Source organism: Neocloeon triangulifer, unplaced genomic scaffold (assembly GCF_031216515.1).
Source record: "Neocloeon triangulifer isolate White Clay Creek 2 clone unplaced genomic scaffold, ASM3121651v1 ptg000009l, whole genome shotgun sequence".
NCBI lineage: Eukaryota > Metazoa > Arthropoda > Insecta > Ephemeroptera > Baetidae > Neocloeon > Neocloeon triangulifer.
In genome coordinates, this window is record NW_026775551.1 from 4,935,814 (window position 1) to 4,958,698 (window position 22,885).

Sequence of the window (22,885 nt, forward strand, 5' to 3'; positions counted from 1 at the left end):
ATGCAAATTCCTTCTATATAATTTTTTTTATTCTGTTTTATTATATATAGATATATCCAGATATTAGCAGTTTTTGCAATCCTTTTACGGTGCCAAAATTAATTCGAGTGTGTTTGTCTTTCGGGGTCGAGAGTAGGCCGCGTTATGTGTGCATTATTTTATTTGGACACGCCCGGCCGACCAAACAAAAAAGGAATACACCTGATGCGCCGCCGTCATTATGCCACTGGCGCCACCCAGACGGCCCTCGGGGGTGCATCGCATGTGCACTGCACAACCCCCCCATTAGGGAAAAACACCCCCGTGTCGCCGTCATTAGGGCGCAGCAGACGCGCGCGGCACCGTTCGAACGAGCAAAGAGAGGCACCAGCAGTTTGAAAACGGCAGCGGGGGGAGTGAAACAGGCGCAATATTTTATTTTTTCCCTCCGCACCCTTGTGCCTTTTGAGAGTGAATTAACAGAGATATTCAATTAGGAAGTAGAGTCGTGCTTTATTTCACCCCTGGCCATTGCAGAGACAAAGCGGCGAGCTTTGGAATAAAAAAGCTGCACGCACGGATTATTTGAATTCCTTGATGCACGGGTTTTAATTATTAAATGTTTATTTTTCTTAAATAATCGTTAAAATGAAATTTAAACGTAAAAGATTAACCATCACGTAGTAATGATTACGAACTTATGAAAAAAAATATTAATGCAAATCGATACTTTTAATCAATATTACTTGCAAAGGGAAAAAATTGCCGTAATTTGATAGGATCCAATTGTAATAATATTTATTGTTTTATAAGATTTTTCTTCTAATTAAATAAAATTAGGTTAAAATATTTTATGATATTATGAATAAAAGTACAGCTAGGTCTAATAAAGGGACCAATTTAATCACTCTTAAAAATCCCAATTTAACGACAATAATAACGAGGAGTCGTTCAAATTAAATCTTTTCCCAGACAAGTTATAAAATCTCTCATTTACTAAAGCCTCAGCAACCTTTCTCAACACAACATAAAATTCATCCACTCCTTTGATAGGCACGGCCGTACTTAACCTAGGAGAATAAATTACAGTTTATCGTCGTCTCTTGTTCTCCGTCTTATACAATTTCTCCGGCGAACTACGTTTGCAAGAATGCACGTATATATTTTAATCCCTGGTCGCTCGATTTCTCTTTGACAATTCACTCACTTTGTGAGAAAATCGACGAGCGAATGAGCACTCGTACATCGTCCTCGACTTGAAGAGGCAGTAAATTAGTAGCCCCTCGACAGATAGACGGCGTTTGTTGGGAGGCGTAATTAGAAAAAGCATCGCTTTTGAAGGCAAACGTCAAATGCAAATTGCTCTTTGCAAGTTTCTCTGGCCAGTCGGTCGCTCTTTGCAACTCTGACAATCCGTTCTGCACTTTGTGAAATGTTCACGTCTCAACGACACACATGCTGAGAGAACTCCATTCACAAGCACAGTTTTCCAGCTCCACGCGCACAGCAGAGCGCCCGAATCTTTATTCGCCCCGAGTATCAAGTTTCTTATCTGTGTGTAACACGATAACGCAGTTAGTCCCACACGTACAAAGTGAATAATCTTTGGGCGGAAATGAGCCCAGATTCTCGCCGCGAGCGCAGACAGACACATTGAAATTTTGGTCCATGGCGCAAAATCTGCAGGCATAAAACGCCCGAGAATCTTACAAATGAAAATTTGGGACTTGAGTTTTATTAATTTTCTATTACTATTACTGCGTTAAAAGATGCAAATTTAATTGTATTTTATAAGCCATTGAAAATGTAGAAATTAATTTGACGATTAAAAGAAAATTTTTTATGCTAACAAATTTTAACAACTGGTGCTCAAATTCGCATTCTGAATTCAATAACAGTACACGATTTTTATAATAAATGATCAGATCTTTCATTATGCATTTATATTTTTCAATTTCCAATTATGTAAGGACAGTATTTGCATTTTTCAGATAATGTTTGAGCCAAAGTGTCATGATTTAAAATTTACAATTGCTACAATTATGGTTTGCACAAGATCAATGCAAGACTTGTGAGATCCTCCTGAGCCAAATACGTGTTTGTGGAATTCATATCGACACCAAACCTAATTGCCAGTAAGAATATGGTGTCTATTGAGCTTCTCTCTGGGTATTTATCAATGATGGTTGGAGACAAATTAAAAGGGGTATCCGATGAACACCACCCGTATTTGCCAGAACCAAGGCGACTTGCTGATGTCCAAGTATGTGAACTCCGCACACTCAAATCTGTTTAACAATTTATTGTTTATTTTTATGCTTTTAAACTTTATTCTTAAAATTGCATACTCAATGACGAGTTTACAATGCACTCGACCTCTGTGACGCTTTCAATTGACGCCAATTTGAGGCCATACTTGCAGCATATTGTTAGTGCGGTAAGTAAATTGACCTTTAATAAATATTAAAAATTAATTCAACTTAAATATAAATAAATATGGAAAAATAACTTTTTCCGAAAAGTGCAGATACTTAATGCCACACGCTGTGAAAATTTGATTCCCGTTGGCAGCTGTAAGTATTATAACAAATTTTCTTTTGTTAAAAACCTCCTTAAGTTTTGGCTACTATTTTTACTCACATCGGTTGTTTACATAATCATCTCTCAATATAGGCTTTAAATATAAAATTATGCATAATAAGAATTAAAAAATATATAATTATTATAAGATTATAATTATATTATACGTCAATGACACAACTATAATTCGTCACACATTTGTGAACAGTTGTCTGAAGAGGAACGAATTCCTGTAATTATCCAATTTAAATTCAATAAATAATTCGGACTTGTAAAATTCTAACCGCCAACGGATTGTTTTTAGCCTCAGTGAGAATATTTTCAAAAAGCTTTGGGGCTTGATCTTGAGTGCACTGAAAAATCAAGGATGCTGTGTCGCAATCATCCATCCCACCTAGAATTTAAGGCGAATTAAGAATCAGTAGATTCAAAATAAGATTTACGTTCTGAGCCACATGCCTGGTGTGCAGCCATATATTCTTGCAGTTCCAATTCATTATTAGAATATTTTTCTATCATGGTCAAAACTTTCGCATCAATAAGCTTTCCATTCCACATCTTAAAAAAATTTAAGGCCAAATTAGTATCATATTATTATTATTATTATTTTTTTTACAAATCCTCCATTTTCGCCCATGCATTTCAAAAAGCACTGAAAAGTTTTTAGTTCGAAAAATTTGTATTTTTATGATTACACGCTTACTTTGAGTATAAGTGTCAGTTTAGTTTTTCGGTTAAAAATATCACTTGCTTCGACTAAAATTCATAGTAGAGTCATTTGATAAGTAAAAAAGTTATAGATTTTAATAATTGCCATCTGATACGTTGTATATCATGCCGCACTCATGAAGAATTGCTTCTGCATTGATATTGGTGTTCCTTGTATCCCTTGCCTCGCAAATATATTTTAATTTGCTAGAGCAATCACTGTCGAATAAAATCCCTGAAGTTTTATTCAACTGGACAACAACGCAATGCTCTTTTCCACGAAGATTGTTTGGTTCCCCAGGACCCCAACTAGTCTGTCTACCACGGAATAAAACGTTGGCGGAGCACCAGGCAAAATTTTTATCGCAACCCAAATCACTTCCTGATGTCCAAAATGTTCCAGTAGCATTGCTGGAATCTTTACGAATTTTAAATTTTTAAATTATTCATTTCATTTTTTATTTTCACTTTTTGCTGCCTGGACTAAATTCCCATATTCATAGTCATACTCGATGCTGAGAAGTTTCATTCCGATTGAGCAACAACCTGTCATCGCATCAAACCACTTTTAAATAAATAAATGATAATATTAAATGTTTAATCATGTTATTAAATTTACTGTTGCGTCAGTGTAGCTGAACATGTATGTTCTTGAGTTAATTGTGTACCAATACCCTTGATTTGATGGAGCTACAAATTATATTAAACACAATTTAATGCTAGGAAAAAAGATTTGTTATATTACCCAATAAAACTTGGTAAATGCCATCGTAATTCAGCTTTGTAAATAAAGATTGCTAAAAAGTTTTCAAAGATTTATTTTTTTATATTTTATCCTTTTTTAATGTATCACGTTTTTTTCACATGAAATATTTGGGCATTGAGGTTTATAACATGGAGGTGCTTGAGTTGTTTGGCCCTTTATTTGGACAAATTTTTAAATAAAAGAAAAATCACTTAAATGCATGTACTTGGCAACCAAATATGTACAACTTTGAACAATTCTCCGATGTTATGGAAACCCTTTTGTTGATAAATAAGTGTACGCAGCCATCTGATTGTTTTGTTGAATTGAACTTCCAAAGTGAAGAATTATTTTCTATGATAGAGTTTTGCTGGCACCACAAATAATTGGCGCTCTCGCGGAATTTACGTCCGTATGACCAGTAATTAATTCCGAATTTCCACTCTGACGCTTTAAATTTTTAATTAAATTTCACCATGGCATTGTGTATGACAAATTACAGTTAGCAAGAGATGTTAAGCATTCTCGTTTTTTGTCATTCTCAATCATGATCGGCATCATCCCAATAGAGCAGCAACGATCATGATTCGACTGCCAATCAACCTAAAAAAACATGAATATTTTCAAGTAGCAATCTCGAGCGAAATAAACACTTACAACTTTATTTCCCCACAAATATAAAAGCTCACATGCTTCCACCCATTGTCCATAAGAGTCGGCGTCTGGACAACAAAATTAAGAATATACATCAATTTCAAAAAGAAGGAATTCAAACTGAAAAATAAAAATACCAACTAAGTGGCCTTGGTTTGAAAATAATGTTCCCTGCTTATAATTTTTTTGTTAAAACAAGTGAAAATTTATGAACTGATAAAATTACATCTTTTACACAGAAAAGTGGGGCTTTAGTAGTACTTAATGTAGTTGTGATGGAATTTGTTGAAGTTTTAGTGGTTTGGGAATTAGTTGTACTCAATATGCGCTCGGTCGTTATGGTTTGAGAAGATATGGTTAATTTTATGTTCGATGACGTTGAGGCAGATGAATTATCTGTGGTAAAATTAGATGAAGTGGTCATGGAATTATTGTCATTTGAAATCAAACTATTGTAAATCGTAGCTGAATAAATTGTATCCGGAGTATTTGAAGTAGTTTTGCTTGTTAAAGTAGTTGATTCTGCGGTAAGAGTCAATGTTATTGAAAAGGGTGTTTCAGTTGTGAACTTTTCAGCCGTATTTGAAAATCTATGACCACTTGAAAAGTTCAGAGAGGTAGTCGGGCTGATTGTGAAGTCAGACTGTGACGTAAATTGGAACGGATTTTCTGTTGTCAGTGAAACATCCTTCATGTCAGTGATTTCCATTGTTTCAAACGTGTCACCTGATTCTGTCGTTGACGGTTAAAGGTACATTAATTTAATATATTTATATGAAATTGTAATAAATATGTGGGAAGAAAACTTACTTAAAATTAATTTACAAATTATTCTCAATCTTACCAGGTTCCAGGGTTGGGATGTTTTCCTGTGTTCCTTGTAATACTTTTGATGTTTGCTCAGTTAACTTTAAAATCATAATTAACAATTTTTACTTTGGGCCAAATTATAAATAATAAAATGAACTTGTTGTAAAATACGAGTAGAGCTGTTCAAAGGGGCTTCCACGCATGATGATTTTCCGCAACATTTAATGATATAATTACGTCTGTCGGAAACTTCGTTATGCACAGAAATCAAACGTATAATTATAGATGCAATTACGGAATTTTTTATTTGTATAAATACCAATACCACCTTTAATCCTACGAATACGCAGCTTATAGCGTTTTGCGCTCAAGTCGCATATTATCTAATTAAAAGAACTAGTGTTAACTTTTCTTTCAACTTACTTGCAAATAACGTACATTAGATATCACAATGAAAATTGAAATCATGCATAGTTTTGTTTTTGATGCCATTTTGTTACTGGACAGCAAACTGTGGTGACCGCTCTAGCACGTAAATATTTTTTTCGAAAAAAAAAACTGCTGCTTCCGCGATAGTATTTCCTGTGACACGATGGTTTGGCTGTTTGATGTCAACTTAATTTTTTATTTTTCGTAGGATATCAAGCCTTAAGACACACTCTTGTCGGCCTGTTCCTGTGCAGAAGGCACCAACCATTTAATTGTTTATGTGTTTAATTTTATTTAAAAATATTATTTAAAAAAAAATGTAATTTCTGAGTCTTTTCTTTAACTTTTAAATGCACAAAATATATATGCACATACACGTGGTTTCAACAAAATATTCACCAAAAACTCCCGATTTAAACGCCGTAATAATAAACCTCATTCATGCGGCACCAAAAAGCACTCGACACGCACCATCTCTTTCCTGCCTTTTTCGAAGCCGTGAGCTTCATAAACGCCATCGAAAACTCCCGAGGGCAGCTGAAAGCTTTTCCAACACTCCCCGATTTTTATTTTTCGCCATTCCGGCCAAATTGGCGCACGCAATTGGCGGCCGAAAAAGCATCGGGCTTGTCCGAAATTCCATCAGTGTGCGCGCGACAAATGCAGCGGCTAAAACGAAAAACTCTTTTTCCAGCAGTCAAGAGTGAAATGCGATTCTCTCTCGGCTCGGCTAAAAGCAGCGAATTCCAATAAAAGCTAGGCCGGACAGGCCGCGTTAAAATTCTGGCCAGCAGCTCTCGCATCGGGCCGGGGCGGCAAAAGTTGCTAAGATCAATTTCTCTGGGGATAAATAATGGTGGCGGCGCGCACGGTAGCCACTCCACGTAGCTTTAATGCCACATTAACTGTCAAACACACGACCTTTACATCAAGCGAAAGGCCAAGAGCGGAGCTCGGCTCTCGCCTGGGAGAGAAAGAGGCTGCTTAAAAATTCAGCCCACCTGACCAAACTGCCGCCTAATTTCGTTTCGTGCCGCCGGACACCGTAAAAGGGGTGCATTTGTAATTAACTTTTGTTGTTCTTCCCAAGGACCTGGGTTTTTTTTTATCGCATCGTGGGCATTGTGTGTGATGGACGTGGAGTTCATGAAGCCCATTTGCATAATTGTATCCTTACTTAGAATTTTGACTAATTTGCAAAAAAATCCTCATTTTTTAATACGACGTATAGATAATTATATGTAAATTTCCTCCTCATTATCTTAGTAACAATTTATAAATTATTGTTTATTCTCCATACAATGGAAAAAGTTTTAACCGAAAAAAAATCATGAAAATAAAATGCAAGTAAATACCTTTTAATAAACTGAACTGTGAAAATGTTAAAAATAAGAAGAAGTCATTTTGCATAATTTGGAAAACTTGAGAAATTGTGATTTGTATGCTTGCCTTCAAATATAAAAATGCCTTTGCAGCCAAAAGAAATAGGACAAGAAAAATTTTAAAATAAAAAAAAAAATTAAAAAAAAAGAAAGAAGCAAATATGTGTTTGGCGTTTTTCATGAAAATTTGAATGTATCTTTAATCGAATATCAAAGGATTAGAGAAAGATATTCTATTTTAACTATTTGTATTTAAAATATGTCCTAAAAGCATCATCAATTCCTTGCCTTTGCAGACAAAGATTAATAATCAGTTCGAAGTCTATAATGTACGCAGTACCTAAACTTAAAAATTGCCCAGCCTTTAAAATTTTACATTATGATTTACAGTTTTATAAATGACAAATAAAACACGAAATGATCCTCACCTGACTTTGGCACCGCAAAAATAGCAACTAATGACAATTTACGATCTTCACTACAAACGGCATTCCTTTAGAAATAAAAGTTCGAACAGAAGCATGTTAACTCAGAGGAAATCGAAGCCAAACAGCCTGCGAAGTTGGCACATAAAATTTTATTTTGAAAAAATAACTGTATCGTCGCGCACATCCTCTCCGAGTGCGATGAATAGCACGATAAGGGGCCGCTGTAAAATGAAGAGCTTATGTGTCAATTATGCGAGATCAGGTGTCAGATGAGTTTTTACATCTTGATTCCCCACAGGCTCCGACTCTGACTTGGCAGAATTTCTCGTTCTCACCATCTGTCCGTCGGTCGCTCTCGGACGCGTGTTTTACACACACTTGAGTGTAGCACTATTTTGACTGGCTTTTTTTCTTTCCACCATCAAAATTTATTGTGCAAGAGCGTGCGTTTGTGAGGAGAAATAATTTCAAGCTGCTGTCGATGATATTTTAACCGCGAGTCACTCCATTCAGCCTAGCAGTTTCACTCGGTAAAATTCATGCCTTGTTTAAAAGATCTAGGTTGCAACACAACAATTCTAAAAATGTTAAATTTTTTTGTACATAATTAATAATGCATTGTTTGTTCATTTATTTTTGTGAATAATTTCATAGATTTCTCAACGAATTTAGAGAAAATATTATTTATTCACAGCCCAAATTGTGACAATTTTAAATTGAAAGAAAAGCAACTTTTTCGGAAGGGAAATATTAATTTTTTGAAAAAGGGGCCAAATATTAAAAGAGCCAGAAATATGTTCTGAATGGGAAACAAAATTTAATATTGATAATAATCTATTAACCTTAAGTTTCCCATAAATAGAGATCGAATGAACATGAACATATTATTGAATAAAGAAAATTTGGATTAAATATGTGGATAATTTTTATTATTTCTGATATAGTTCACTTGATTGCTTGATTTTCTGGCCACATATAAAAAAAATGAATGAAGTGACTGCAATATTTTTCACCGATAAGACACAAAGCCAAAGCTTACTTCCAAGATTTATGACTTCGATTAGTGTGGAAAAAATACCAAAAGTAAACAGCGTTATACGTTTTGGTTGACTTTGAGATAAAGGCGCGCAGAAATTTAAAGCAAATTCCAGGAAAGGCGTCACCTTATTTTATATATTTCTTCTGGAGAAAAGCTTTTAAACGCGCGTGGCATATTTCGGCGAGATCGCAGCCACCAAACATGATGTTGCACTTATGATGTGGGCAATAAAAGCATTGTTGCCGCGCGCGCACGCGGCCCATTGTTCATTCACTCTCTTGTGTGTCTGTGCTGACCTCTCACTTAAGATCTCAATCGTCGAGCCGCCGCATAATCCCATAAATATTTTGCTATCACAAACACTCGGGCAAAAGTGTAATGCTCACGCCACGCATTTATACCAACACTAGAATTTATTTTAATGTAACATATTTTTTAAATAAATATTTCTTGAAAAAAAATGGGCTTGATTTCATTTTTGAACTTGCCTCGTCGTTTTTACTGCCAAAACTGTTAAGGATCTTAATTTTTATTTCTCACGCACCAGCCTTTCTTAAGTTTGCATCAAGAAGTGGGCTTTTTAAATTAAGAAATGGTTGATGGCAATCGAACCACACATAATGTAATAAATTTAATTTTTTTTGCGCTTTAAAGATTTTTCAAAAGTTAAGAAAAACAATTATGGTTTTGTCGAGCCATTTCCAGATTAGAAAATGAAGTGCTAAGAATAAAATTTTGTTGGAAAATTTTAAAATGAAATAAGAATTATAATTGATATAAAATTTAATAAAAAAGGTTATCAAACCGTGCACCTTTTTATTTTTGAAAACAATTAAATAATATCCTTTGACATAAAAGGATGGCAGGAAAATTTTCCATCTGTTTCTTTCCTGGTCGCACCTTCGCAGACAATAAAGTCTTGCGCCGATGGTACAAATATAAAAGGCGCACCAAAAACAATGAAAAGTCGAGAGCGCGGCAATGATTTATAAGATCGTTGCTTATTATTCTTCGTCTTCGCCTGCTTGAATAATGTCTCTCTTTTTCTCTTTTTTCGTCCCGCTTTTGTCTGCATGGCAGCGTGCGTCGCTCTCTTATTAAAATAAACAAAGAGACAATGCTTGCGTGGCCGAACACAAATAAATAAATACTGTACACGCACAATATATCTCTGCGCCGCCACGATTCTTTATTTCATTTATTTAAAAGTTTAAACATTTAATTTTATATTGTTATATTACTTAAATTTTTGCTTTTGAAAATAAATTGAAAATTAATAAAATTATGTTATTATTTACAATTTAATAAATTTTTTCTTTATTTTTATTATTATTGTCGTTAGTGGTTAGTATATATTAAAAAAAAATATGTTGTTTATAGATTATCTACATTTCTCAATTTTAATTTACTACAATAATAACAATATTTTACTTGCACATCAAATATTTGACATATTTGAGAATATTAATCCAATTAGAACGGGGACCTTAGCACCAAATGATAGATTTCATTAAATTACTTTTTTGATATATGTCTAAATATAATAATCATTAAGTCAAAATAAATCATTCTTATTGTGGAATATTATTTTTTTATTCTAGTAAAGATGGTGTGAATAAAAAATACGATTATCGCATTTCCTCCTCTCTTATATTATAATCTTGTGTGCAAAATTTTCTCCTTGCAATAGATCGTGGGAGCTAGTTTTGCAGGCAGGTATAATAGGTGCTAGTTAACAAACAAGATTTATATCGCTTTCAGATATAAAATATCAAAGTGCTTGCGTTTGCACGACGGATATAATTAAATGAAAATTGATAAATCGCCCGCGCGCACCAGTTGGGTTTGTCGGTCGGGGTCAGGGGTCAGTGCTGTGGTGGGCTTTTAGCCCGGCCGCGAGCGCCTCCACCCACGAAGAAAGCCTCCCCGAGAGCAGCCAAATTTACGGCCAGAAGGTCGAAAAATAAAATTCTAGATGGATGGCATCCTTTTAGTGGAGACACGAGAGGGATCCTCCCATGTGTCTATTTAATGGACCCCAATCACTGAATTACCGCCGCCGATCTTTCTCCTCTCTGGTGCACACACATAAAATGTGTGTGTTGTGCTCGCCTTTGCCCCGCCGCGTGCAACAGCTACAAATTGGGACCCTTCAGCCGGGCGGGAAAAATTGAGTTCGTGGCTCATTCTGGACTCCACCAGATTGGAACGGGAGACAATGGCTTCCAATCAATGGCCTTTTTTAAGTTATTTTCACTTGTCAAAACTGCAAATGTCGAAACTGAAATTTCAGATAAATAACAACAAATAAGTTGATTTTTTGTGGGTAAAAAAGCCAAAACATTTTCAGCTGAAATTCATGATTATAGATAGGGTGAAGCAGCCAATCAGGTGAGAAATATTTTCAACATGACACATGACAATTAGGCGTTTTGTGTTTTAAGGTGTTTTATTTACATAAAATGTTTTAAATTGGCAATTTCATTTATTTAGTCAAATTAGCTCAAATTCCGTGAAAATGATTTTATTTTCATCTAATGACGTGACCCCAAAAGAGCAACTTTAATTTTTAGTTTCAAAATTTTTACGATATATTTTATTTTTAATTATTTTCCTTGTTATTAGCAGTTGTTATCATAACATTTTAATTTACCTATAAGATTAAAATTGGGGTAAACTTTTGTTTCTCATCCCTAGATTCTTACTTTTTAATTGCTAAAAATTATTCAAGTCAGAGAGAACATATCCAACTTCATATATCTTTTAATTAAAAACAAATTTAATGATGGAAATGAAGCTATCGGGCTTTTCCTCGTTGCAGAAAATTGTTTTTGTTCAAAAACAAATGGCATTACCAGCTTCAGTCACGGTCTGCGACCCTATTTCATGAGCAAAATAAAAAAAAATACAAAAAAAATACAAAAAAAAATACAAAAAATCAGCAAAATTGAAAAAAAAAACACATTTTAACATAAAAATTAAAATCTTAAAACTAACAAATTCAAACTAGTAGAGCCATTTCAATTTTCTGCAACAAGGAAAAGCCCGATCGCTTAATTTCCATGATCATCTCCTCGAGTGTCAGCTTCTTCAAACAAATTTAATGAAAATAAGAATTAAATAGAGCAGCAAAAGAAATTTACAGAACTTTTATTTTTAATAATATTGAAAATGTTTTATTTAATTTTATGCTTCATTCTCAACAAAAAGTCATCTGACACCAAAATTTTGATTGTGATTTTTGGCGTATAAACGCAAATTGAGATTTTGTCTCTGGAAGAGCAGAGAAGCGCGCGCGTGCATATTATTCTCAAGAGTAAAGAACCGACGACGACTCGGCTTTTTTTCCAGCAGCAACGGCGGCGGCACTGATATGAATTTACATTACCGGGCGCCGCACAATGCCGCACATTATTATCAACTCTTCCTGTGTTTGCTCCTCGCGAGCACCATTCGGGCCGCGTCATTTTGTCTCGTGGTCTATTTAAACTGGAAGAGTGTGTGTGTGGAGCGCGGAAGTAGTCGTTCTCGGATAAAAAACGACGCAGACAAGAGCTGCGAGAGAATGAGAGAAATCTCCGGTCGTGCCTTTATCTTTTAACGGGCGAATATCGGGCTAATTATTCACCAAAGTTTGAAAACATCCCGGGACGACGACAAACGCGCCCATCTGATGCTCGTCGGAAAAGCTTTTTATATGTTTCAGAAGTTTGTTCTTTTCAACCGACAGGGACCTTTTGTGCACTTGCTATCCCTTTCACAAAAATTTCCTCATTCATTTTGCTCGTAGCTGCACAAATAGAACTTTTCTTCTTTTTATCAGAAATCAAGCATTATTATCATGGATTCCAATGCTTTACTTTTATATTTCATGCAAATTATTCAAATTGGCTGTCAAATTAAAAAAAAAATCATCATAATATAAAAATTTGTCTTGGCAAATTAATGGAGAAAGAAAACAATAAATTATTTTATGAGAATCAGTAATATGTAAATTGAATTTATTTTTCCTTTCCTACATAAAATCTGACCTAGACGGAAAAATTGTTTGGCGTATAAACAAAAAGTCAGCCAACAGAGTTGTTTATAATGATATACAACTAATAAATGCGCGTGTGCACGAGACTGCAGAGTTTGTATCCATTTTATTTGTGCCCCGTGAATAAAACACGGGCAGAGAGTTGGAGTTGCCGTTGAATATTAACAACTCGGCTGCACGCACGCAATCGGTGGCGCGGCCCCTGGCGCCACCTGCACCCGCCGAGAGGGTGGTGCCGCCACAACGAATGCCACCCCCTGGCGTCCCACGACATCGAGAGTCGCGTACATAAAACTTGTTTCCAAACCTTTGTTTCCTCTCTCGTGCATTTGTGCAGCGCGGCCACTTTTATTATATATTTCGTCTCGAGATAACGACAAAAGCACGGAGTTGTAATTTTCACTGGGTCTGTGGGCGCGTTTTGAAATTCAAAACCAAAGAGGGTGGGAGTTTTGTGGTTTATAGGTGCAAATGAGCCAGAGGGGTTGAGGAAGAATAAAATTTGAATGAACATATCTTTGGCGTATTTTAGTGGCCGGGATGATTCTGTTTTACTTAATTTGCAACCAATTGGTAAATTATTGAATAAAATTTAAAAATTCATGGAAATGAAGAGATCGGATTTTTCCTCGTTGCAGTTAAAAATTGTTTTTTATTCAAAAACAAATGGCTCTACCAGTTTCGTTCACGGTCTGCAACCCTATTTCATGAGCAAGAAAAATACAAAAAATCAGCAAAATTGAAAAACACCACAACAATTTTTCTGCAACGAGGAAAAGCCCGATCTCTTCAATTCCATGATCATCTCCTCGAGTGTCAACTTCTTCAAACAAACAAAAATTCCTTAATATTTTAATTTTTTTATTGAAACATGACATGGCATATAATATTTTAAAAATTGGTTCATTTTCTATGAGTGGTGTGAAACGTTTTGAAAATAAGAATAGCCCTTTTAACTCATTCAAAAAATTATAAATTTGATTATTAATGCTTCAATAGATTGTTCCTTTCAACCATATCTAGATTTTATCTTACATTTGAATATTTAAAAAAAAAAATACTTTATTTTATACTTTATTTCACCGTTTAGGCAAAAAAACTTTAAATTTATGACGTTTGAAGCCTGATTGAGCCACACTACAAGTTTTGCGATCCGCAGCGACATCAATCTTAATCAAATACAAAATTAACCGGCGTACAGATTTTGATTGAGTTGTCCCCAGTCGCCGCACCGGCTGCTTCAAAGTTGAGCAATCAGACGCCACGAACGGCTGCGACTTTCATTATATATATATATAAGATCAATGAATTGGGTTGGCAGCACTGCTTCGGTAAGGAAAACACTGGTTTAGGAGGGTCGTGTGTCTAATTTCGCCTTTTTTCCCTGAGTTGAAGGCCATGGCATCTGCACATGTGCCGTGGAGGTCACCACAAGGGTACGCTGCCCAGCCACCCATAAATTGTGGCCCTTCTTACGGACATACAGAAAATAGAGCAAAATTCCATCATCCAGCATGGCCCGAAGGAACTCCACCCACCCCCGGACAGGAGATGGCGCCAAACCCTCTGCAAAATGGAAACAATGGACCAGTTCTCAACTCAGGAGGTTTTGGACAGACTTATGCAGGAGGTCCGGCTCCTCCGGGAGCTGTAGTAACGTTGGAGGAAATCATTCAGCGTGTTTTCCAGCATGTCACGCTGCAATTCTCAAATCAGCTCAAAATTCAGAATGACCAACTTGGCGAAATGTTCAGTAAAACAGTATCTTTGATGCAGGAGGAATTCGAAAAGGAACGTTTGTCCTGGAAGGAGAGAGATGAGAAGCACGAGGCTAAGCTGAGGGAGCTTGAGCGGAAGGTCCTTTTCTACGAGAAGAATGCAGAAAATGAGTCGAGCGGTACAGATAACAGACGGAGGCAATTTCACGGCAGGTATCAGAGAGGTTATTATCCACCAATTGCTCCTCTGACAAAGGCTGATGACACACCCTGCGTGAACCAATACATCGATCGCTCTGCCCAACTCGATGAGGCCCTGAAGAATGATGAGTCGCTCGCAGTGGAGGGAGCCAAGGTCAAGTTTGTTGAACATCAAGGGGTCAGTCTACTGGATGCCAAGCAAGAGATAAAGGCACACGCCATAGCCTCTGATCTCTGGACCAGCATGGGGGCTGCACAAGAGGTTACGGCGGCGGTGGGCAAACCAAAAGCGGAGCCGGGAAAGACTGAAATAGGCGGAATCATCAGAGAGAAGACTGAAAAGTACGGTACTGTGTTTCACGTGGTAACTAAAATGAGGTCCCCCCACAAGTTGCACAAAGCACCTGAGCCTTTCCTAAAGGGAGTGAAGACTGCATTTGCTAAGCTGGCCCAAGTCATTCGAGAGGAAGAGATTGACGAGATTGCAATGACCTACATGTGCAGTGGCATGGACAGGCTGCATCGCCTCTGGGTCTTGGACACTCTGTACGAAGAACTTCGAGATGTCCCTGTCACTGTTCATCTGTACAACAAGTATGTCTCCAAACGCTGGGGAAACTGTGGGAATTTGTTCAACCCAAAGGAGGCCGGAGAGGAAGAAGAAGAGACTGGAGGGAAGCCGGATGACGGAGAGCAGCTAAATGATGCCCCTAATTCGCAGACTGTTGCACCCAGGGAGAGAAGCAAGCGCAACTGTGGTGCTCGTGAGAAACTTTCTTTATAGATTTCCCTTGTCGAAACAGCGACGTGAGTAACTTAAAATTAGGGCTTTGGAATTGTGAAGGGCTTACGAAAGCATATGAATCTCCGATTGCAACAGAACTGCAAAATTATGATATTCTTCTTTTCACGGAAACATTTTTAAAGAAACCACTTCACATTCCTGGTTTTTATTCAAGGCAAGTTTTAGCTTCACAAAAGGAGGCAGGGCGACCGATGAGGGGAATTTCCGTGTATTTTAATTCTAGGTTAGGAAATTTACTAAATGTGAAATATTTGGAAAACTTCATAATTCTAAATTTTGATGACATTACAGTAGTAACATGCTATTTAAATCCGAAGATACGTTCTACAACAGTGACTAATGAACTTCTCTCAATCCTTAAATATGTTGAAAATTTTGAAAATTTCATTTTGGCTGGAGACTTTAATTGCCGACTGGATACTAAAAACAGAAAAATTGACTCGCTGCTTGATTTTGCTGAGGAAAACAGTCTGACAATAGTAAATGAATATCCATATAAAAGTACCTACGACTGTAGTAATGGTCATAGTGTGGTTGATTTAATCTTCAAAGGGCCAAAAATTTACACCGAAAATTTTAAAATTTGCCCAACCATAAGAAAACATAATTTTATTTCAATAGAATTTAATTTCACGAAACAAAAGAACAGAAATGGGGACATGTCTTTGAATAAGAAAAATTTTAAATTAGATGAAAACATACTTAAAGAGCTTATTGAGACTAAATATAAAAATATTCTAAGAACAAATCTGGAAAAGGGGGACGTTGAAGAGTTTTATAAAAATATGATAAATATTATGAAAGAGGCCGACATTCCTCGTAGGCAAACTGAACGGATTAGTCAACCGTGGTTTGATTCTGAATGCTACGAATTAAAACAGAAATTGAACGAATGGAGAGAGTGCTTGGAAGTGGCTGAAAGTTTAAATGTAACTAGTATAATCAAGATTCTATTACCGCACTATACCGCAATAAAAAGAAATTACAAAAATGTGTGTGAAATGAAGAAGAACGCTTTTGTGCAAATGAAGGAGTTGGACATTTTAAAAGAGGCGGAGCAGAATAAGTGCTATAAAATTCTCAAGTTGAGCAAAAGTTTTTACAATACAAACAATATAATGATGGATGAATGGGAGTGCAATTTTGAAAAAATTTTCAACGAGAAAAAATTGAGTGAAAATGAATCTTTAAATCTGAAAGAGATGATAGTAGATTACAGAAATGATATAAATTTTTCACCTATTATGGAAGAAGAAGTTTTGTTAGCATTAAAGAAAATGAAAAACGGGAAATCCCCTGGACCTGACAAAGTGAAGAATGAAAATATTAAACTACTTGTTGAATCCTTACTCCCCGAAATAACGCAATTTTTCACCAAATGCTTGGAGCTAGGAACATGTCCAGAGGAATGGAGGCAGTCAAATCTAAAACTCTTGTATAAGGGAAAAGGGGACGCGGAAAATACAAATTCATATAGAGGAATATGTATTAGTTCGGCTTTTTACAATCTGTTAGATCGTGTACTGCATGCACGTATCTACTCATCTTTGATTCACGAGATTCCAGGCAATCAATATGGTTTTGTGAAAGGAAAATCCACTTTACAGGCAATTAAGTCCTTAGTTAATAACATTCAAGAGACAGTTTATAAGAAGAAATCACCCTTATATGCCTTATTTTTGGATGTAAGTAAAGCTTTTGACTCAATAGATAGGGCGTTTATTTTTAAGAAGTTAATAGAAAGCAAGAAGCTAACGTTCACGGAGTTAAATTATTTAGCTCACAACTTAGACTTAAATTTCTTGAGAATAGTAGATGGAGTAACAGTATCAAAACTTATTACACAATCAAATGGGGTAAGACAGGGGGGATGCACGTCCCCATTTCTGTTCAATTACTCTTTAGCTGATATAAATAATATTCTACGAGATTTGCCAAACGTGAAAGCCATTTATTATGCAGATGATATTGTTTTAACCTCAGAAAAATTAAGTGACTTGAAAATTGCTTTAGCCAGAATGAAAGAATTTTTGTTAAAACGCAGTTTGAAACTTAACTTGGAAAAGTGCAAATTCATGAAATTTAGAAATAAGGGTCTAGGAAAATATGCATTAAGTGACCGCCTAGATTTAGGTGGAATTGAAATAGAGAGAGTTGCTGAGTTTACATATTTAGGAGTTACTTTTCAACCATCAGGAATCTCTTTTGGAAAGCACATTGAAAAAAGAACAAGAGCTGCATTGCTGGCCACTTATAATATACGAGAACTAAAACAATTATCCATTGAAACAGCACACAAGCTATTTGATCTAAAAATTTCCCCAATTGCGTCCTACGGCATTGAAGAAATATGGCCTTTCCTAACAAAGACTGATTTTGAAAATCTTGAAAAAGTCAAAACAAGATATTTAAAAAGAGTTTTAGGACTGTCCAAGTATATTAGATCTAGATTTGTGTATGAATTAGTTGACACTGATCTCTTTGTATCGGACTTACAGGTAAAATATTCTCTAACTGAAACTGAAGCATTCCAGAAATTTTGTGTGTCTAAATATTTAAACAAACTTGAGATATGTGATGAGTTCTACGAGACAGAAACTATGAAGAATAAAAATTGGCAATGTGCAATGTTCAGTGATCGCCAAGTGTTTACGAGATTTGCCTGTCACGGGTACCACTATTTATTTTGTAAGAATAAAAATTTTCATTCTCAAGCGACAATAGATTGTGAATGCAAGCACTGCGGTAAGAAATGTTCACAATATCATATTCTTGAATGTAATGAACGAAAACTAAGCCTAAGAGAGGCTGCAAAAATCAAAATTAACTAATTTTGTACTTTGTAATAATTATCGAAACAAGCTTAATTGTAAAATTAATTTTAGGAAGACAAATTAGCTTTAGACACCCGTTGTACACCTAGTTGTGTTCAATAAATACTCTATCTAATGAATTCTTTTTCTTCTTCCACTTGAGTGTCGAGGAATTCCTGCGAGTGAAGAAACAAAGAAAAAGTGACGTCACTGCGAGAAGTTAACAAGCAGGGGCGAAGGTCCGAGCGGCTGAAGAAGAAGTTGCTGTATTGGACACCACTTTATTTTTAGTCTGTGTCACCAAAGAAAAAGTCCCTTGCTCGCTCGCGTCCATAAGTAATGAGCTTAAGGCGGTCGTCGTTGAGCTGCGCAAGTAATGAACCGGGGGGAGTCGAATGGTCTTCATGGTCGCAAATAATGTATGTTCGTACGGTCTGCTGCGATCGTAAAATCGGCCGACGAATAATGTGGTGTGCAGCCGTGAAAAGGATTTGCTTTTAATTTAATGCATAAATACCAAGAACCGCGCGAGAGCAAAGAAAAAAAAACGAGAATAAAAGAGCCTTATGTGCAAAAAGGGCGTGCGGATTTCAACAGCCGGGATTGTTTATTGTTCTTTCACGCTTCTTGTTACGTCAGCCAAGGAGAAAAATAACAAAAATAAAATTTTTACGACGATCAACCAAGTAAAGTGATAGAAGATTAGAAATAAATTTCATTTGCAGAGGATTATTACGATTAAATAGTATCATCTTATGCACACGATGAATTTTTCAAGGCCTTGCTTATTATTATAAATTAAAATATATAAAATAAAACTATTTTGTTAATTTTTACATCAAAAGTTATTCCAGGACTTGCAGAGAACAATGGAAGATAAAATAATTTATATCTGACCTCATTTTTATTATAGTTCATATAAATAGTAAAATGTTTGCTTCCACGCAGAAAAAATAGTTGATTTTGATTAAAAGTTGGTTCTATAATTATTATAATATTAAATAATTTTATAATCAATCTAATTTAAAGGTACCTGAATTTTTTACACACATAATTGTGAATAGTCTTTTTACAGAAAACAGTTTTTAATTAAAAATGATTGCATCTCAGTCATCAATTTTATTTTGCAACATCTTTAAGGTCCATATTCTTGTCACAAGAGATTAAATTGAAGAACGATTTTATGCTCAAATTTATAACTGATATTCAGCAGGAAATGAAAACATTTTCACAGCCACTTGCACCAGGCAATCGAGATAAGAGTGCGAGAAAGCAAACGGGCAATAAAATTGCAGGTTGCCCAATTCCAATTAGTTTTTCGTCTTGCCGGGCCGCGAGTTTATTGCATGTGTTTTGCCGCTCAAGATTAAAGCGGTGCGAAAGCGAGCAAGTTGCTCTTTCAGATGCTATCAGTCAGAATTTGCTCCGAACATTGAACACACAATGTACTACTACACGAGAGCGCAAAACTTTTCACGTCGACAGATTAGCACCCACAGCCATGCAGTGGTGGTAGATTTGCTGAATTAATGCTGGATGTGTTTGAGTTGTGGAAGGAAGTCTGTAACTAGACTGCCTCCTTTACATTTATTAGCCGAGGAGCAGAATGTTGTACGCTGAAAGCAAGACCGTGTGTACTTTCATCGCATTAGTCTTCCTTCCAGTTCTGCTTTGAGTTTCTTCAGGAAATTAAGAGGGCGGACGACAGACGAGTCGCTCGCTTGCAATTGCTTGTTCAAAGTTCAATGCTCGAATGGCTGTAATTAAAATCCTAGTTTGTTTGACTTCAAGTATAGTAAATGCCCTGTAATATTGCACCAGACTTGTAAGGGCTGGATTTTCCTGACATATTGTTAAATTAAGGTTTTTGCTCAGAGCGAAAAAATAAAAATGTAAGAGTATCATGAACTTATCGAGTTTGAAAATAAAGATGACTTTGAAATCGTAGACCAAGTGGATCATTCAGAAAAAATAATAAAATGTTCAAATATTTTTAAATAGAGTAATTTTAATATTTATGAGACTTAATTAAAAAAGATACCAGATATTTCAGCAATTTCAATAAAATTAAAAAAAATGGTTTTAAAAATGTTTATTTAAAAATTTATAAATATTATCATTGCCTGAAGTAAAAAATTAATATTTCTATATATCTTGTTAAATTTTTAGTTGGTTAAAACTTTTAATATATCCATTAATCTGAGGAACAGTTTGCGATTTCACGCTCTTCAAACACAACAAGTGAAAATAATGGTTGAGTTTGGCACACAAAAAAGAGGAAGCTCAACCGGCTTTTCTGGCAGACATTAGATTTTAGTGTCGACAACCCTCTAATAACGCCATCTAACATGGCATATTACGTAAGCGGAGAATTAACTCTCGAGACTCGCGCTCCGCTGCTGAAAAACAAAACGTCTTGTTCTTCTCGTCTCTGCTGACAAAAAACCAAGGCAGGAGCAAAGCTTGTTAGACTCTCGGACGCCAAGAGCTGTTTTAATTTTAACGTCTCTCGTGAAACAATTGTGTCGCGAGCAACTTTTTAAATGACGTAAAATAACAATAAATTTGTCCGCGTTGCTCGGTTTCAGGTTTCGCGTCTCTGGAGAAATTCCCGGCGGCGGTCGTTTGAAAATAATTAGCATCTCTCGGGCAAAATGTCGTGACTGCAGCTTTTTATCAAAATTCTCTCGTCGCTAAAAGCCGCTGGAAATTTGGCTTTTGCCTCACGGCACGTATAAATTTTCAAAGCGCGTGTTGTTTGTATACGTGAGCAACGCTCTGCGAGAGAGGGTTAATAATTTTCCAACACACACTCATATGCATGTACACGAAAACAGGGCGCTTGTGTACTGTGAACATATTATAGAAACGCACACGCGGCATTTCACCTGGAAGCTTATCATGATTTTTTACGGTTGTGTGAAAGTGGGCGTAACTCTCGATTTACGAATAAATATTTTTCGATCGCGGAAAAAACTTTTTACGGTCACGGAAAAACATTTTTACGGTCGAGCTAACTTTTTTTCTGGCCGCTAGATGGCGTTGTTCGTTTTACCGGCAGTGAACAAACTTTACATGAGGCGAAAAACTTTTTCTCGGTCAGGTTAAAATTTAACATTGATCAAATGGAAGTGATTTTTACGGCTGCTCCTAGCAGCCGAAAATTTTGAACCGTAAAAAAGCTGATCATTGCCAATAGGTTGGATGTTTGAAGTGAGGTTTCTATAATAAATAAACAGGTAGATCATTCGTTGTGCTAATTTTATGTGATTGATTTACTGTAGGGCAAATTGTGTCTCTCCAAATTAATTAAAAATTAAGGGAAAGGTGTTTATAGTGCAATTTAATGTGACAAATCATGACCTATGCTCCGAACCAGTCGCAATAATTTCTTTTAATCCGCGGCCGGGCCGATGATTTAAGGAGAATAGCATACGAAATTGATCTAAATTTAATATTCCATCAAATTATTATCAAAGCGATTGGGCAAAATAAAGAAAACTTCAATTTTTTACCGTTTTTATTCCACTTCCATGATCAAAACAAACCCACGCCACACACGCCCCCACAGCGCCACCGTAAAAACTGTTTCACAGGTGAAAAAGATTAACGCGCAAGTGAAAAAGTTTTCCGAACGGAAATTTTTAGCTCCGCCCTCCGAAAATATTTTTCCTGACCGAAAATTCTAGCTCCACCCAACGGAAAAAGTTTTTTCGTAACCGAAAATTCTCGCGACCGTAAAAAAATCATGATAAGCTTCCTGTGCACACTATTCTGAGCGAGGGCAAAAGGCACACACACGCGACACCACTTTTCTGAAAATCCAATCCAGCAGCCACCGTGGCACCGGCCATTAACCACACGGAAAATATTGTTAAATTCTTTGTTGATCGTTTTAAATTTTAAATTTATAGGAAAAAAATAAAATTAACTCTTTCAGTGTTAAAAAAAAATACTTAAAACTATTTGCCGAAATAAAAATAAAAAATTCCATGTATTTTTATTAATTTTTTAATGATGATATAAATAAATAATGTAGTCACAATGAAGTTCCAAATTCCAAATTTTGTAATCGGCTTAGGAGAACAGATAGTAATTAAAACTCAATGTAACTTTCAATTTCAATCATTGAAGAAATGTGAGTAAAAATATTACATAAAATCAAGCTTTAAGGATAATGCTCTACATTGATTAAAAATTTTCTATAGAAGAATTAAGAGCAACAATGACTTAACTTGCGGTGTTTAAATTTTTAAATTTTCTATTAATCTCATATCATTAACAGTAATAATGAATATATAAGAAGTATTTTATGTTTTTACTTCAAATATACATCAAGGTTTTTAAAAACCTTCATAAGTTAATTTTCTTAATAAAATTAAAATCAAAATTAACTGGAATTGTATGGAAAAAAAATAAGAATCGTATCTTTCAATTTAAAATTAAAGATCAGGCTTTATTGTGTTCCAATATTTCCTGCCTCTTTTGTGCATGGGCAAAAATTAAGTTGGCGATCCAATTGATCGGCTCAATAAGCGGCCTTCTTTGCCGATGC

The 22,885-nt window shown here is 35.7% G+C and overlaps 2 protein-coding genes across 3 annotated transcripts in view; both read right to left on the reverse strand.

Moving 5' to 3' along the window:
• Nucleotides 1-22,885, reverse strand: part of LOC132195337 (discoidin domain-containing receptor tyrosine kinase B) — an 88,140-nt gene that overhangs the window by 57,754 nt on the left and 7,501 nt on the right. The window lies entirely within an intron of this gene.
• LOC132195490 (uncharacterized) lies at nt 2,020-5,647 on the reverse strand. Its single transcript, XM_059617509.1, has 21 exons — nt 5,511-5,647; nt 5,117-5,398; nt 4,893-5,062; nt 4,804-4,837; nt 4,670-4,734; nt 4,513-4,615; nt 4,239-4,462; nt 4,121-4,186; nt 4,013-4,064; nt 3,887-3,957; nt 3,736-3,832; nt 3,374-3,685; nt 3,263-3,315; nt 3,176-3,211; nt 3,003-3,117; nt 2,844-2,953; nt 2,727-2,789; nt 2,620-2,653; nt 2,489-2,550; nt 2,328-2,430; nt 2,020-2,267 (listed from the first exon to the last, which is right to left on the reverse strand). Exons 1-21 carry the CDS (start codon nt 5,584-5,586, stop codon nt 2,020-2,022), a joined length of 2,376 nt encoding a protein of 791 aa, XP_059473492.1. The 5' UTR covers nt 5,587-5,647.